The sequence below is a fragment of the Piliocolobus tephrosceles genome, chromosome 10 (assembly GCF_002776525.5).
Source record: "Piliocolobus tephrosceles isolate RC106 chromosome 10, ASM277652v3, whole genome shotgun sequence".
In the NCBI taxonomy this organism is placed as follows: Eukaryota; Metazoa; Chordata; class Mammalia; order Primates; family Cercopithecidae; genus Piliocolobus; species Piliocolobus tephrosceles.
This window is the reverse complement of record NC_045443.1, coordinates 72752933-72771443: the sequence shown is the minus strand read 5'-3', so window position 1 is coordinate 72771443 and position 18511 is coordinate 72752933. Positions and strand designations below refer to the sequence as shown.

At 34.2% G+C, this 18511-nt stretch overlaps 2 protein-coding genes across 2 annotated transcripts in view; one reads left to right on the top strand and one right to left on the bottom strand.

The window, feature by feature from the left end:
• Positions 1-12127, bottom strand: part of GLIPR1L2 (GLIPR1 like 2) — a 52966-nt gene extending 40839 nt beyond the window's left edge. The window contains exon 1 of the mRNA XM_023189627.2: positions 11853-12127. Coding sequence (XP_023045395.2) covers positions 11853-12086 — 234 coding nt within the window. The 5' untranslated portion in view covers positions 12087-12127. The remainder of the gene's footprint in view (positions 1-11852) is intronic.
• A 188-nt stretch (positions 12128-12315) lies between these two features.
• The window catches only part of CAPS2 (calcyphosine 2), a 121375-nt gene continuing 115179 nt past the window's right edge, over positions 12316-18511 (top strand). The window contains exon 1 of the mRNA XM_023185925.3: positions 12316-12379. The gene's annotated coding sequence lies outside the window, so the exon portion shown is untranslated. The remainder of the gene's footprint in view (positions 12380-18511) is intronic.

Sequence of the window (18511 nt, the reverse complement as noted above, 5' to 3'; positions counted from 1 at the left end):
CCCTAATCAGTCATTCAGGAGTGAAGACAAAGTCTTCAAAGGTGTGCACTTGGGGTCCTGGGTGAGAGGTTTGGAGATCCAATGATGAATCTGCTACTATCGGAGTCACAGCAGTACCATAACTGTTAAAGGAAAAATTGTTCATGACACTTGTTAACACAGAGGAGGACTTTATTTAGGGCTTTTGTGGTAGGTGATAAGACTATCATATTAGAGAAGAGAGAATGGGCTCAATTCCAAATACAGCAGGGATAAGTGGGGATTTTATATCCATGGAAGAGTGAGGAGGTCAGTGCATGGAAAATTACTAAAAGGAGACATCAAGGGTAGGGGGATTCTTGCTAAACTGACTACAAAGATTCTTGCTGAAGGCAGGCCAGAGTGATTAGACATCAAGGGAAACAGATGCTGTCTAAACTGGGCTAGCTGTGATTTGTGATAAAACCAGGCAATGTAAGCTTTAGGACAGGGCCCAAGGTCAAGGTCTATTCAAGAAGAAGGCTCAGAGTCTTCATCAAAATATACATAACACTGATTTTGGAAACTGAACAAATTTAAGTAATGAGTTGTACACAATGTGACTAAGGAAGAGTAAAGGAAAACATTATTAAGAGACTAAAGAATATTATTATTCTATTTACTTTCCAATATATATTGATAAATGAAATAGGTCTACGTTTTTTCCCTTTTTCTCCTTGTTATGTTTATCACATTTGGAGATTTAAGTTACTCTAGATTTCTAAAATGAATTGAATCTTCCATTTTTTAAACACACAGAAACACATTAATATCACTGGAAATATCTGTTCTTTGAAGATTATTCAGAATTAACTTTATTGTTACCTAGGATTGAGGCCTATTTAAAGAACAGATCTTCAACATCTTGCTACTGTCTTCTAAAGCACTGCTGTTAGGTTTTCTCTTTCTGGATTTGCTTTGCAACTTACATTTTGCTAGAAAAACACTTGATTTCATCTAGATACCTAATATTAACATGGTTGGACATAATATTATCTTACACTTCTTGTAATCTCATCTCTATCTGTGGTTATAATTCTTTTTCTCACTACTAATTTGTTTTCTTTTTATCCCCTAAGACTTATCAGGAATGTGTCTTTTTTTTTTCTAGTTCTTGCAAATAAGAAAGCTGTTTTACTAGAAAAAGTTATTTTTCATTAATTTTACCTATACAGCTATTCTCTCAGTCTTTGTTTCTTTTCTTTGAATTTTTTAGTTCACTTATTGTCAGTCAGTTTATGTAAAATGACATTCACAGTAAATTGCCTTTTCCTTTATTTATGCCATGTGTTTTGATATTGTGCCCATATTTTAGGGAAATTTTGTTTTTTGTTCTTGATCCGAAGATAATTTGAAGAATGTTCCTTAAGTCCTAAGTAGTTAAGATTCTATCAACCAACACTTTTTGTTCTTTCTAGTTTTATTAAATTGTAGTCAGAAATTTGGCCTTTAAAATTTCTACTTAAGCTTTTCCTTATGAGCATAAAACAAAGATGTTTTTCATGGATATTAGAATCCCTTATTGACAGAATATACAATTATTGATTTTGTCCAATTTTATTCATTGTTATATATAACTTTTCAAATCTATTTTATAAGATTTTAAAAGTAGTATAGAAAATATCCTATAATTATCTTGTTTTAAAAAATATTTCTTTGTATTTTTGGGAAATTTTACTTGATATATTTTCTGTTTTGGCCAGTGCAAAGGCCTTTATTTTATCTTCATGGATGATACCCTTTTTCCCCCAATACATAGTATTTCTTTTTATCTTTAGTCTTCATTTCTATATTATTTTATAATATTGTTTCTCTTTTTTAAATTTGAAGTTTCATAATACATTTTTATTCATCTTTTTATTTTCAATTGTTTCAGGTATATATTTTTGCAAATTATTGATAAGGAAATTAAATTCACACATATTTATCATAACATATATTTAGCTTATTTTAAAATATTATTTTATGTTTACAGTCTTTAAAAGTCATTTCCTATTTTTCTCTCTTTATATTGCGGGCTTGATAAAGTTTCTTTTTATTGCTCACTTCTCTTTTGTAAATTTGGAAGTTCAACTAACTTTTCCCATCTGCTAGCCACCAACATCAAATCATTATGATAATCTTTATGATTATCTTAACTACCTTTAACTTCAATTATCATATTTAAAATTACATACGATTATTAAATAACAAAAAGACAAATATATATATATATATACACATATATATATATAATTATGCTCACTTCCATTTTGATGTTTCGTTTGCCCATTTCATCCCATCATACACGAAGATCAGACTTCAGGAATGCTAGCCCTAATACATTAATTATGTTATTTTACCGAGGATATTGTTTTAAATTTTTTTAGTTACAATTACATTTTTTTTTTTTTTTGCTGCATATATTTTGTTTCATGAGTGCTTTATCACTTATAATCCCCAGTGAAATTATCAACATGCATTAACGAACATTTTGTTCTAAAAATAAATTGTTTTTTGAACAGATATCTAATACTTTATAAAAACAAAACCACATAAAATCATTGAGAAGTCATGTTGTCTTGCTCTCCACCATCCTATTTCCCCTAGGGCTTCTATATGTAACTAATCAATTCCTGTGGATCTGTCCATTATTTTTTATTCAAATATACATTATTTTTAATTTTCTTATATAAAACGTATCATAATGTACCTTGCTTTTCCAAGATCCATGAGATATTGTCTTGTTAGTGTAAAGAACGTTCTCTGTCGGGTGTGGTGGCTCACGCCTGTAATCCCAGCACTTTGGGAGGCTGAGGCAGGTGGATCATGAAGTCAGGAGATTGAGACCATCCTGGCTAACACGGTGAAACCCCATCTCTACTAAAAAAATACAAAAAAAGTTAGCTGGGCGTGGTGGCGGGCGCCTGTAGTCCCAGCTACTCCGGAGGCTGAGGCAGGAGAATGGCGTGAACCCAGGAGGCGGAGGTTGCAGTGAGCTGAGATCGCACCACTGCACTCCAGCCTGGGCGACAGAGCAAGACTCTCTCCAAAAAAAAAAAAGCTTTCTCATTCTTTTTTTCCCCCACAGGTGTATGGTATTCTTTTATGTGGATGAACCACATTTACTTTAGTTAACCCTCAGTGCTGGAAATTAGAGTATTTTTGCAATAATATGTTAATATTGAATGATGGTACAATGAATAACCGTATAGGGATACCATTTCCTTCTTGTGTGGTAGGTCCTTAGGATGGATACCAAAAATGGCATCAGAGAGCCAAAGAGTAAATACATCTGTAATGTAGTAGGTATTGTCAGATTCTTCTCTACAAGGACTGTATCATTTTGCTTGCACACCAGTAGTACATGGAGTAGGCATGGTCTTTGACTTTGACACAAAATCCAGAAGCAATTTTTAAAAACTGATTAGTCAGCTACACAAAAATGTTAAAAAGTCTGAATAGCAAAAAATACATAAGTAGACTAAAAAAACCTGACAAACTGGGAAAATAATTACAACTCATATCACAGATGAATGGCTCATTTCCCAAATAAATAATGGGAGAAAAAAAGTAAAAAAAAAACTGATTAAAAAAATCATTAAAGGATACTAACAGATCCTTATTCACATGAAAGGATGCATAGCTTTGCTTATAATCAGAGACATAAAAATCAGAGATCATATCTTACCTATCAGGCTAGTAAAACTCCAAAGTTCAACAATACTTTTGTTGTCTTGTCTGTGGGGAATTGTTGACTTAGTTGGAGTTTATATTGATGTATGGATGAAGCAAATTACCTTTTTCAAATGACTACCCAGATCTATCAACACCAATTTAAAAGTCTATCTATAGCTCACAGATTTGAGATGCTACTTTTGTCATATACTAAATTCCCTTACATATTTGGGTTATTTCTGAACTCTACATCTTTCCAATGGTATATCTTTTAACATACTAGTACTATACTATTTTACTTATTGAGGCTTTATCATATGCTATAAAATCTAATATGTTCAATAACCCTCATTTTTCAAAATATCCTGGCTATGCTTATTTATTTATTTATTTTTCAAACAATCTAAATGTCCATCAATAAAGGAACAGGTAAAAAATGTAGTACATTTAAGGGATAAATATCATAGCACATAAAACTGAATTAACTAGATTTATATCTATGAATAAATCTCAAATGTATAGTTTTGAATGAAAAACCAAGTAACATGATAAATTCTACATAATGCCACTTATAGAATTATAAGACAGAAGCCTCCAAACATTATGTTTTTGGTCTAGATCATCACATACATATTCGAAACCTTAAAAAATGTATTAGAATGATTCATATCAAACTCATAAAGGTCACTGTCTCTGGGGATGGAGAAAGGGAAATGACTGAAGTGGCTGTTAAAAAATGTTAACATTGACTGTACTGTTTTTTCTTTTTTTAAAAAAGGAGGAAGATTTATTTGTAATATTAAATTAAAAATTGATATTACATATAAAACTACAGCCCATTATGTGGTACATGAGGGGAGTCTAAGTCTTGAACCTTCTCCTAGTACTACAATGTCAGGTTAGAATTAGGAATCACTCAGCCCCAGAAGAGCCAAGAAAAAGAAGGGAGGGATTCTGTGCCTCTAGCATCCAAGAATGTAAGAAAGTTAAAGCAAAAAGAGGACGAAGCTAAGACACAATCTTCTAATATTACAAACCTATAAAAATGGTAAATAAAATGTTTAGTTTGAATCCTATGAAATTGCTTGTGTTTTCTAGGTCAAAAATGGTTGAAGAGCAATTCATATAGTTCAATCCTTGTATGATAAAGGCTTTTCTTTTTTGAGACGGAGTCTCACTATTGCCCAGGCTGGAGTACAGCGGTGTGATCTCAGCTCACTGCAATCTCCGCCTCCCGGGTTCAAGCGATTCTCCTGCCTCAGCCTTCCAAGTAGCTGAGATTACAGGCGCGTGCCACAGCGCTTGGCAATTTTTGTATTTTTAGTAGGGACACGGTTTCACCACATTGGCCAGGCTGGTCAGAACTCTTGACCTCAAGTGATCCGCCCGCCTTGGCCTCCCGAAGTGCTGGGATTACAGGCATGAGTCAATGTGCCCGGCCATTTTTTTTTTTTTTTTTTTTTTTTTTTTTTTTAATCCACAGCTGAACTCAAAGGAAAGAAAGGTAATACTCAGGTGCCAGAAATGAAGAGAAAAGTTAAAAGTCGAAGTGGTAAACTCATGTGCCTAATCTAAGGAAAGGAACTATCAGATCAGATATAAAGGCCACCAATATAGGAAGAGAAGATGTAGCCATAAAGCCACCTAAGACAAGTTCTGGGACTGAAGTATTTGTGGAAAAATTAGGATGCTGACTTCTTCCTAAATGAAGCAGACCAGCAAATCCTTCCCAGAAGTCTGAGGAAGTAACAGAAAGTCAGATGGAAAAAAGTCATGTCATGTGAGAAATCAGTTCTAGATATATACTATGCATACAGGTAGACACTATACTTAAATTGCCTATATATACTGACAATACCCAAACAAATTATAAACATCAGAACTTAACACATTATAAATATAAAAACAATTATAAATATAAAACTGTAACATGGGAGTAAGGCAAAAGCTAATAAAAACTAGTCTGTAGCAATATTTATTTTTCCACTATTTGGACAACATGGAACTCTTTCACACACACACATAATCTCTGCTGAAAATGAGCATAGGATAGAAAATTATAAACATGACAGAGGCTCAGTAGCTAAAATAAGAGAAATGGCACCCAAAGAAACTAAAATAATAAAACACTAAAAATATTTTATGAAAATATAAAATAATTTATGTTTAAAATGATTAAATAAGTGAGTGTAAAAACAGAAATCACAAGAGAAAACAGAACAGTGGGGGAATATGAGCAAATTTTATAAAATAGTCTAGAAATTTTAAAAAATCAATTGGCCAGTTAAATATATCACACAAATCTGAAGAGAAAACCAGTGACTGAAGAGCAGTTCTAAAGCAATGACTCAGAAGGAAAACAGAAAAAGAGATGGACTATAGAGAGAAAATGGAGAGCTGTGGAGAAAAGGAATGAAAAAGTCAGATATACAACTAATAGGAGTTCAAGACAGGGAGACTAGAGAGCATGGGGAAGGGGCAAAATTCTATGAAATAATGCTGAAGAATTTTAGTCTTAACAATGGACATGGATACAGAGATTCAAGAAGAAAAGTTCTGAACAAAATAAATAAAAATAAATGCATGCTTAGTACCAGTATGGGGTAAAACTACAGAACAGCAAATATAAAATATTTAAAGTAGCTGGTGAGAAAAGATAAATCATCTTTAAAAGATCAAAAGACTAGTGGATCTCAAACTTTAGTACACTTCAGAATCATCTGGAGGACTTATTAAAATACAGATTACTGGGTTTCAAAACCAGGATTTCTGATCAGTAAGTCTGAGATAGGTCCTAAGAACTTTAATTTCTAACAAGTTCACAGGTGATTCTGATTCTGTTGTTGCTTGTATAGGAACCATACTGTGGGAACTTCTGAGTTCAGCTAACAAAAGAAACCTCAAAAGCAACAGTGGGAGACAGAAGATAGTGCTGACAGAGAACAGTATCATTCAAGAGTGTGAAGTAAAGATTATTTTACATATAGAAATATTAAGTTTACTATTCACACTCCCTTGCTGAATGAGCTATTAAAAGACGTATTTTAGGCACAAGGAAACTGATTCCAGAAAGCGGTAATGCAATACAAGAAGTAATGGTTAGCTAGCATAAATAATTATAATGGGCCAGGTGTGAGCCTGGGCAACATGGCAAAACCCTGCCTCTACAAAAAATACAAAAATCAGCTGGGCATGGTGGTAAGCACCTGTAGTCCCAGCTACTTAGGAGGTTGAGATGGGAGGATCACTTGAGCCCCAAGGGTAAAGGCTGCCGTGAGCTGAGATCACACCACTGCACTCCAGCCTGGGCAGCAGAATGAGATCCTGTCTCAAAAAAAAAAAAAAAAAATAAAAAAAAAAAAAAAAAGAAATAATAATGCTAAGCAACACATTCTTAAGCAATGAATCAAAAAATAAATCACAAAAGAAAATACCTTGGGAAAAATGAAAATGAAAACACAACTATTCAAACATATGGAATGTACAAAAAACAGCATTAAGAGGAAAATGTAAGAGTGTAAGAGCTTACATTTTTTAAAAAAGATGAAAGACTCCAAATCGACAGCCTAACTGTACACCATAGGTAAGTAGAAAAGGAAAATGGCGCGAAACCCAAAGTTACTAGAGGAAGGAAAGAATAAAGATTGAAGCAGAGATAAATAAAATAGAGAACAGAAAAACAACAGAGAAAATCAGCAGAACTATGAGCTGGTTCTTCAAAAACATCAGCAAAAATGATACACGTTTAGCAAGACTGAGTAAGAAATAAAGACAGAAGACTTATTCTTGGAAACATACAACCTACCAAAAGGTAGTAACGAAGAAACAGAAAATCTAAACAGACCTATAGCTAGTAAAAAGATTGAATAAAAATAATAAAATTATTAAAATAATAATACAAATCAGTAATACAAATCTCCCAACAAAGAAAAGCCCAGAACCAGATGGAGTCATTGGTGAATTCTAATAGGAGTTCAAGACATATATTTAAAGAATTAACATCAATTCTCAAACTCTTCCCCAAAAATGAAGAGGGGGGGAACATTTATTAACTCATTCTATGAAGCCAGCATCACCCTGATACGAAAGCCAGAAAAAGATACCATAAGAAAACTGTAGGCCAATATCTTTTATGAATATTAATATAAAAATCTTCAACAAAAACAAAAAGCTGAATTTAACAGCACATTAAAAAGAGCCGAATTTAACAGCACATTGAAAGAATTATACGTGATAACCCAGTGGAATTTACTCCTTGGTGCAGGAATGGTTTGACATATAAAAATTAGTCATTGTGATAGAATACATTAACAAAACAAAGAAAAATAGCCACACCATCATCTTATATGTAGACAACCCTAAAGATTCCACACACAAAATAGAACCAATAAATAAATTCAGAAAAGTAGCAGGTTACAAAATCAACACACAAAAATTAGTTGCTTTTCAATATGTTAATAACAAACAATATGAAAGGGAATTAGGTAAACCACTCCATCACAATAGCATCAGAAAGAATAAAATATTTAGGAATAAACTTAGCCAAAGAGGGAAAAACATATATGCTAAAAACAACAAAATACTACTGAAAGAAATTAAAGTGGATACTAGAAAGTAAAAAGACATCCTGTGTTAATGTACTGGAATACTTTATATTGTTAAGATAGCCATTCTATCCAAAATGTTACAAATCAATGAAACCCCTACCAAAATCCCAATAATGTATTTTTTTGCAAAAATACAAAAATACATCCCAAAATTCATAAAAAATCTGAAAGGACCCTGAATGGCCAAAATAATCTTGAAGAAGATGAAAAAAGTTGGAGAATGCACACTTCCTAATTTCAAAACTTACCAGTATTCTACAGTAATTGCTGTGGAACTATTAATAGCATACAGACATATTAGACTAATAGAAAGGAATAGAGGGCCCCAAAATAAACACCAGCATATATGGTCAAATGATTTTTAACAAGGGTGGCAAGACCATTTTATGGGGAAAATAACAATCTTTCCAGCAAATGAAGTTAGGAAAAATGGATATCCACATGCAAAAGAATAAGCTGGACCCTTACCTTATACAATATACAAAACTTAACTCAAAGACCTAAAACTATAAAACCTTTAAAAAGCACAGGGGAAAAGCTTCATGACACTGAATTTGGCAATGATTTCTTGGATACGATACAAAAAATACACACAAAAACAACAAAAAATGATAAATTATACTTCATTGACGTTAAAAACTTTTGTTCATCAAAGGATATTATTGATAAATAGAGTGAAAAGGCAACTTACAAAATGGGAGAAAATACTTTCAAATCATATATCTGAAAAAGATTAATAACCAGAATCTATGAAAATTCCTATAACTCGACAACAAAAAATCTAAAAAGTTGGCCAAAAAGTGTGCAAAGGACTTGAATAGCTTTTCAAAGAAGAGAAAAATTGGGTCAAGGAGCAAATAAAAAGACACTCAATATCAGTAATCATTAGGGAAATGCAGATAAAAAATACAGGGAGGTATCACTTCATACCTGCTAGATGGTTATCATTAGGAAAAAAAGAGGAGTAAGGAAAATAAAACAGAAAATAACAAGTGTTATCAAGGATGTGGAGAAATTGAACCATTGAACATTCTTGGTGGGAATGTAAAATGGTGCAGCCACTTTGGAAAACAGAATGGTGGTTCTTTGAAAAATTGAACAGAGAATTATCATATGATACAGCAATTCCAGTTCTGGGTATATACCCAGAAACAGCAAAAGCAGGAACTGTAGCAGATAAATGTACACCCATGTCTATAGCAGTATTATTCACAATAGCCAAATAATGGAAGCAATCTAAATATCCACTGACAGGTGAATTGATAAACAAAATATGGTATATACACACAGTAGAATATTATTCAGCTGTAAAAAGACAGGAAATCCTGACACATGCTACAACATGGGTGAACTTTATAGACATTTTACCAAATGAAATAAGCTAGTAACAAAGACACATATTGTACAATTCCACTTATATCTGGTACCTTAAGAAGTAAAATTAATAGGGATAGAAAGTAGAATGGTGATAGAGGCCTGGGAGGAGGGGAAATGAGAATAAAGTAATTATTTGATGGGTATGGTGTCTCAGTTCAGGAAGATGAAAAAATTTTGGAGATGGGTGGTGGTAACAGGCGCACAACAATACGAATGTACTTAATGCCACTGAACTATATACACTTAAAATTGGTTAAAATGGTAAATGTTATGTCCTGTATATTGTAATATAATTTTTTAAAAACAACAATTATTTTGGTATTTAAAAGCAAGGTAGAACAAAAGTACCACACGACAATAGCATGAATAAGGATGGAAAGTATTCAGAATTTGTGTTCTAAGATTTTATTAATATTTGGGTGGAGTTTACAGATACTAACTTTTGGAATTTATAAATACATATATTAAAATACTAAAAATAACCAATAAAATAATTAAAATAAAATGATGTCCAAATTTGCTAAAGAAACGTTTTAAATAGGCCATATTATTACGATAGACTATACTATTTACAGTTAATATTTATGTCCTAATAAAATACATGGGAAAAATATACATTAACTTTAAGAAAGAAGAAAAGGGTAAACATTTAGGGTGGGACTTTAGCCTATACATCAAATACTATTCCTTTAAAAATGTCCATATTTAAAAATATTGATTGTGGGTATACAGGTATATTATTTTATATACCTTATGTTTGAAATATTATATAATTTTTAGAGATGAGATAGAAAACCTATGAAAAGTTGTATTAAAAGTATTACGTGTTTATTAATTTTCAGAAATAAGGATAATCTTCAAATTGGGAAGAAACAGAATTAGTCACAAAAAAATGGAAAATTAGCTGAAACTCCCAAATATCCCCAAACTCTATAATTGAATTCAAAAGATAAAGAATTGGCTTAGAAAAAAGTATCTTCCGCAGACAGAACCAAGTGCTAGCATATTTGTACAAGAAATCATATAATCTGACACAGAAATGCTGACAATATAAAAGGTAAAGGAACACAAAAGAACTAAAGTATGTCCTATCAAAATAGTATCTTAAAATTAACATTAAAACAAATTACTATTTTTATAATTTATCATTTAGCAAATAATTGAACATGTCCAAGTCAGTAAGGATGTGGTGAAAACAGAACATTTATACACAGCTGCTATATGCTAAATCTGGCGCAGCCCTTTAGCATAGCAATTGCTATGTGTTAAATAAATAAAAAAAATTGTACCCTTAATTTATTTATCCCGTTTCTGAAATTTGTGCTAAGAACTAATGCTGAAGGAAGAAAAGACATGTCTAGGAAAGCGGTTCTTGCTATATAATTTATAAGATAAATTTATAAGATAAATTTGAAGCTTCTAATTCCCTAAAAGGACAGTTAATACTTGCTGGATTTTCAGTCATTTTAATGACAGTCATGAAAACTCCATAGCAACCAGGGAATAGTTGATGAGCTTTTAAATGACTATAGGGTGTAAAAGAGGGGGAAAGCAAGAACAGCATTGTAAGGTAAGGCAAAATCATCAGGGTCAAGACTAGGGTGAGGAAACTGAGATACTTCCTTAGGAGCCAAATTTGGAATGGGCACCAAAAATAAAAATAAAATAAAAACCAATAATCAAGATAAAAAATATTTTTAAAAGGCAAAGCTAATGTGACATCTGTGATGGAAAAAGCTAAAAATTTCAAATACAAACAGGTTCTCATCTTGATTTGCACCACCCTGAGAGTGTCGCACTTGCTTTTCCCTTATCCAGACCCAAGGATCCTGTCTTTGTTAAATTTTTTAACATTTCTTTATCACTGATACTGATATTTTTGCACTGATTTTTAATTTTTAAAAACCCGTTGCATTAAAATATCATTTTCTTGCATTGGCGACCCCTTAAAATCTGCACTGCAGGCCAGTGCCTCTATCACCCTAGTCCCGGCTCTGTGCAATATTATGGTAATAAGTATGAGTGTCCGCAGTTTTTCTCTGTATAAACTTCACGTGTACTTTAAAATGCAAGCTAAAAGTGCGGTTCTCCGCGATCCTTCGGCCTCAGAGCAGTGGCCCCAACTTCCCGAGGCCGAGGGAGGCGTTGTGGCAACGGTGGTAGAAGGTTCGGGAAACCGCCTTCCGGCCTCACCATGAAGCGCAAGTTAGACCCTCGCGGAATGACGTCGCCCCGCAGCTCATTGTGGAGGTTCACGTACTCGTTGATAAAGTCTACGTCCTCTTCGTGTGGCAAAAATGTCGCGTTCAAACTAGAACCTAGTAGCAGTAGCCACAGCTCACAGAGCCGCAGCTTCAAAACGCCCCCTACTGCCACGGGGAGGGATTGTGCGCTCCACTCCCAGGTGAAGGACCTTGGGGCCTTCATGGTCCACCGGCCGCGGACAGGCCAGTGCGCACGCGCTGGCCGTCCCAGTGACCTGCCAATCTACTGGGGACACGGGCAAGTATTGTCCCGCCTCCCGGAGGGAGAAAGGGAGGAGGGGAGGAGGAAAAACAAAGGAGGGAGGAGGGGGAAAGGAGGAGGGAGGAGAGAGGAGGGAGAGGATAGTGGGGAGGGGAGAGTGGGGAGGGGAGGGGGAGAGGAGGGGAAAACTAGACCTGCAGAGTGAAGAAAGCTGGTAATAGATGTCTGACAAACTAAAGAAAGACTTGCACTACGTGAGTAAGCGCTTTTCACTAAACCAATGTAGTGAAATTTTATCCCTAATTGATTTCTGACACTGAATGATATGTCGTTATTAATGAGTCATCAGTTTGTGTGGTAAATGCCAATTACTGAGTAAGGGGTCTGAGGAACCTTCTAATTGTGCCAGGTGAAATGATTTTTCTGCAATACAGATACAAATTCAATTAATTTTTTTTTTCCCCATTACCTATTGAGTTGGAAATTTGGTGCAGGGCCAGCCCTTTATTTTCCTCAGGGGCAAAATGGAATAAAGAAATGTTGCTAGTTCTTAAGGCCAAATAAGTTCTTAAGGCCAACTTAATCGATGAGATTTTTTTCAGTTTTTAAATGAACCTTTGTGGGAAACCACAAAATAAATGGGAGTGAAGGAAGAGTAGGGATCACCAAACTCTCCAAAGGTTAAACATTTCTACTACTTCTCTCATCAGCACAATTCAGACAGCCTGGAATATCAAGATTCATCTTTTTCACTAATTGTGGCATTCACAGTAAGAAAAAACTCGTTTGTTTTCTTTTTTTTTTTTTTTTTTCCAGACGAAATTGGCTGATATCTAGCTGATTTTGGCCTGATCTGTTTACCTCCAAACATTTTCCTCAAAAACAAAACAAAACAAAACCAACTTGCTTTGAAGACTTTAAATTCTAAGCGTGGAAAAAAAGCACGTATTTGTTTTGGAATACACGTTTGCATATTACATATTGTGCTTAATACATTAAGCAGATATGGAAAATTGACATTAAGAGAAAATTTTACTACAAAACATTGTAACAGGTTAGCCAAACATTTATAAAAAGAAAAATGCTTTCAAAAATTGTGATGCACACAATTGAAAAACAATAGACCTATGTAAGATGGTTTCATTCGTGCCCTTGAATACTTACTATCGTGCAGTGGATTAAGTGATTGAGAAAGATTAGTAGACAAGACACAGATTCAGCTTTCAAGCAGCTTACAGTTTAGTGAATTAGCAATCAGGTAGTATTTATAACGTGATAAATACAAAGCCAAAATTCTATTGCATCATGTGAGGGACGATTAGTACTCTTGTGGAGGACCAGGGAAGCCTTTCTGGAAAATGTATACAGAAACTGAAACAGACAAGTGTAAGATAGCATTCTAAACAAAAGGAAAAGCACGTAATGTGCCTAAGGAGAGAGGAAGATGCTAAAGGCTATTTTGGTATGGCTAGAACCTATTTAAGGGTGAAGGTGGCAAGTGCTGAAAAATGCAATTCCTTTATTATGGTGGTACTGTTGTTAGACTGCAAACAATGCTAAAGAAAAAGTAGAAATAGAATAATGCAATCTTAGATTTGGAAGAAATTTTAGCCACGATTACTAGCCTCATGTGTTAGGCATACTCTCTGGAACATCACTGACAGTTGATCATCACATCCTTTTCTTAAACAATTACACCAACTGGAAGTCACCATTTCCTGGGAAGCCCATTCCACTGCTAGACATCTCATTCAATAAATATTTCCTTGGTACCTCCTGTGTGTCACAGCCCAGCTAAAGGTTCAAATGCTGAACAAACTAGACATGGAGTCTATCCACAGGAAGCTTTTAGTTAAAGGTGATACAGCTGAATCATCAATAGTTACAATACAGAGTGGTGAATACTACTTCTGATCTATTTCACAAATATTTAATGTGTCGGGCACTATTTAAAATGCTTGGACAATAGCAACTCATTCAAGTCATACAAATCTTAAGAAACAGTTACTATCCCTTTAACAGATGGAAAAACTGAGAAAAAGAGAAATCAAATTGCCTGAGGCCACCCAGCCAGGGGGTGGTAGAGCTACTTTTGTTTTGTTTTGTTTTTACCAATTCCTTTTCTAAAAATAGACTCTATTTTTTAATAGCAGTTTTAGGTTCATAGCAAAACTGAGAGGAAGTTACAGAGATTTCTCATGTACCTCCTGCCCCACACATACATAACCTTCCTCATTATCAACATCCCACAACAGAGTAGTACATTTAAAGTTGATGAATCTACATTTATACATTATTCCCATCCAGAGTTCCTAGTGTATATTAGGACTTATTCTTGGTGTTGCACATTTCATGGGTTTGGATAAATGTAAAATGTCATGTTTCCAGCATTTAGTATCATAGAGAGTAGTTTTACTGCCTAAAAATCCCCTGTGCTCAGACTATTCCTCTCTCCCTCCCTCCTAACCCTGGCAACTACTTATATTTTTACTGTCTTCATAGTTTTGCTTTTTCCAGAATGTTATATAGTTGGAATCATACAGTATGTAGCCTTTTCAGATTGGCTTCTTTCACTTAGTAATATGTGTGTAAATTTCTTCCATGTCTTTTCATGGCTTGATACCTAATTTCTTTTTAGCACTGAATAATTTTTCTTTATTCCAGTAGCTATTGAAGGACACGTTTGATTCTAGGTATTGGTGTATTATTCTGTTCTCATGCCACTAATAAAGACAAACCCAAGACTGGGTAATTTATAAAGGAAAGAGGTTTGATGGACTCACAATTCCACATGGCTGGGATGCTGGCAGGCAAGAGACCGTGTGCAGGGGAACTACCCTTTATAAAACCATCGGATCTCATGAGATTTATTATTACCATGAGAACAGCATGGGAAAAACCTGCCCCCATGATTCAATTACCTCTCACTGAGTCCCTCCCATGACACGTGGCGATTATTATAATTCAGGGTAAGATTTGGGTGGGGACACAGAGCCAAACCATATCAATTTGCAAAGGAACACAGTTGCTATAAACAGCTTTGTGCAGGTTTCTGTGTAGACATAAGTTTTCAACTCCTTTGGATAAATACCAGGAACGTGATTGCTGGATCGTATAGTAAGTGCTATTGTTTGGATATTTGTCCCTTTCAAAATTCATGTTGAAACTTAATCCCCAGTGTAACGGTATTGAAAGGTGGGGCCTTTAAGAAGTGATTGGGTCTGTCCTCGTCAATGTATCGACTCATTCATAGATTAATGGCTTAATGGATTCATTTAGCCCCTTTACCATAAGATACTCTGTGCTGCCTTGGGATTCTGCAGAGTCCCCAGTAGCAAGAAGGGCCTCACCAGATATGGCCCCTTGACTTTGAAATTCTGAACCTCCACAATTCTAAGAAGTAAATTCCTTTTTATAACTTACCCAGTTTCAGGTATTTTCTTGTGAGCAACATTAAACAGACTATGACAGTAAGTATAATGTTCAGTGTTTTAAGAAACCACTAAACTGTATTCCAAAGTGGCTGTGCCATTTTGCAGTCCCACCAGCCATGAATGAGAGCTCATGTTCCTCCACATCCTTGTTAGCATTTGATGTTGCCAGTGTTCTGGAGTTTGGCCGTTCTAATAGGTGTGTAGTGGTATTTCATTGGTATTTTAATGTGCATTTTCCTGATGACATATGATGCACCTTTTCATATGCTCATTTGAGTACTGTGTATCTTCTTTGGTGAGGTGTCCATTAAGGTTTTTGAGCCGTTTTTAAATTAAGCTGTTTGATTTTTGACTGTTGAGTTTAAAGAGTCTTTGCATATTTTGGGTAATAGTTTTTATTGCACATATCTTCTGTGTTTCTCTCCCAGGTTGTGGCTTGTCTTTTCATTCTCTTAAGAATGTCTTTTGCTGTGTGGAAATTTTTAGTTTTAATGTCACCCAGCTTATCAATTTGTTCTTTCATAAATCATAACTTTTGTGTCGTATCTAAAAGGTTATTGCCAAATTAAAGATCATCTAGATTTTCTCTTACATAACCTTCTATGAGTTTATACTTTTGCATTTACATTTAGGTCTGTGATCCATTTTGATTAATTTTTGTGAAGGGTATAAAGTTTGTGCTTAGACTGATATTTTTTTCTTGTTTATGGACATTCAGTTGTTCCAGAACCATTTGTTGAAAAGATTACATTTGCTCCATTATATTGCCTTTGCTCCTTTGTCAAAGATCAGTTGACTTGATTTATGTTGTTCTATTTCTGAGCTCTCTATTCTGTTCCATGGATTTATTTATTTCTACTTTCACCAATACTATACTGTTTTAATTACTGTATTTTTGCTATTGTTTGAATGTGTCCCCCTGAATTCATGTGTTAGAAAATTAATACCCAATACAACAGCATTGAGAGGTGGGATCTTTAAGAGGTGATTAGGTCATGAGAGCTCTGTCCTCACGAATTAATGCCATTATCACAGGATTGGTAAAATATTGAGGGAGTGAGTTCCTGATAAAAGAGTGAGTTCAGCTCCCTTCTTTTGCACATGACACAGCCAGCAGGTCCTCACCAGATGCAAGCTCCTCAATCTTGGACTTTCCAGCCTCCAGAACTGTAAGAAATTGATCTTTGTTTTTTATAAATTACCAAATATCAGACATTCTGTGATAGCAGCACAAAATAGACTGAGACATGTACCCTTATAGTAAGTCTTAATGTCATGTAGTGTTAGTCCTGCAACCTTGTTCTTCTCATCCAATGTATTGGCTGTTCAGGGTTTTTTTTTGCTTCTTCATATAAACTTTAGAATTATTTTGTCAATATCCACAAATTGCTGAAATTTTGACTGGGGTTACATTAAATCTATAGATCAAATTGGGAATTACTGATATCTTAACAATATTTAGTCTTTCTATTTACAAACAGGGAATATTTCTTCATTTATTTAGTTCTTTGATTTCTTTTATCATATATTTGTAGTGTTCCTCATATAGATTTTGTAAATAGTTTGTTAGATTTATGACTAAGTATTTGTTCGTGTGTGCTAAACGCTATTATGTTTTTGATTTTAAATTCTACTTGTTCATGGTTAGTACATAGGAAAGTAATTTAAAGTAACTGACTCTGCTATATTAACTTTGTATCCTGCAACCTTGCTAAAATCATTGATTAGTTTCAGAAGTTTGTTGATTCTTTGGATTTTGTACATAAATAATTATGTCATTGGCAAACAAAGACATTTTTCTTTCTTTCTTCTCCATCTATAAACCTTTTATTTTCTTGTCTTATTGCATTAGCAATAAGACGAGCAATTGAAAAGCAGTGATGAGAGGGGCATCTTTGCCTTGTTCCTGATCTTACTGAGAAAGCTTCCTGTTTCTCATGATTAACTTTGTAGTTAGCTATAGCTTTTTTTGTAAATATTGATGTCTTTATCAATATCTCAAGGAAGTTTCCTACTATTGCTAGTTTACTGAGAATTTTTGTCATGAATTCATGTTAGATTTTGTCCAATGCTCTTTCTACATCTATTGATATATGGTTTTTCTTCTTTAGTCTATTGATGTGATTTATTACATTAATTGATTTGCAAATTGAACCAGGCTTGTATACCTATGTCTGAGTTCATTTTCTGATGCTTATAACAGAATACTTGAAACTGGGTAATTTATAAAGAAAAATAATTTAATATTTACAGCTATGGAGGCTGAGAACACAAGGTTGAGGGGCTGCATTTGGTGAAATACCTTCTCGCTGTTGAGAACTCTGCAAAGTCCTGAGGCAGTGCAGGGCATCATATGGCAAGAAAGTTGGTCATGCTAGCTCTGGTCTCTCTTCCCCTTTTTACTAAGCCCTTTAGTCTCACTCCTGTAATAACCCATTAATCCATTAACTCATTAACCTATTAATCCATTAATCTATGAATGTATTGGTTCATTCTTGAAGGCAGAGCCCTCATAACCCAATAATCTTTTTAAAGCCCCACCTTTCAATACTGCCTCAATGGAATTAAATTTTAACATGAGTTTGGAGGGGACAAATTTTCAGACCAGAGCAATCTGGAATAAATTTCACTCCATCATGGTGTGTAATTATTTTTATACATTGTTAAATTCAATTTGCTTAGTATCTTGTTGGGGAATTTTGCATCTAAGTTCGTGAGAGAGACTGGTCTATAGTACTTTTTTTTCTTGTAATGTTTTTGCAGGATTTTGGTATTAGGGTGGGTGTGGAGTTGTTCATAGTATTGCCCAGTTATCCTTTTAATGTTCATCAGATCTGTAATGATGTTCCTTCTTTCATCTCTGATATTGATAATTTATGTCTTTTCCCTTTTTCTGTTAGCTTGGCTAAAAGCTTATCAATTTTTTTTTTTTTTTTTTTTTTTTTTTTTTTT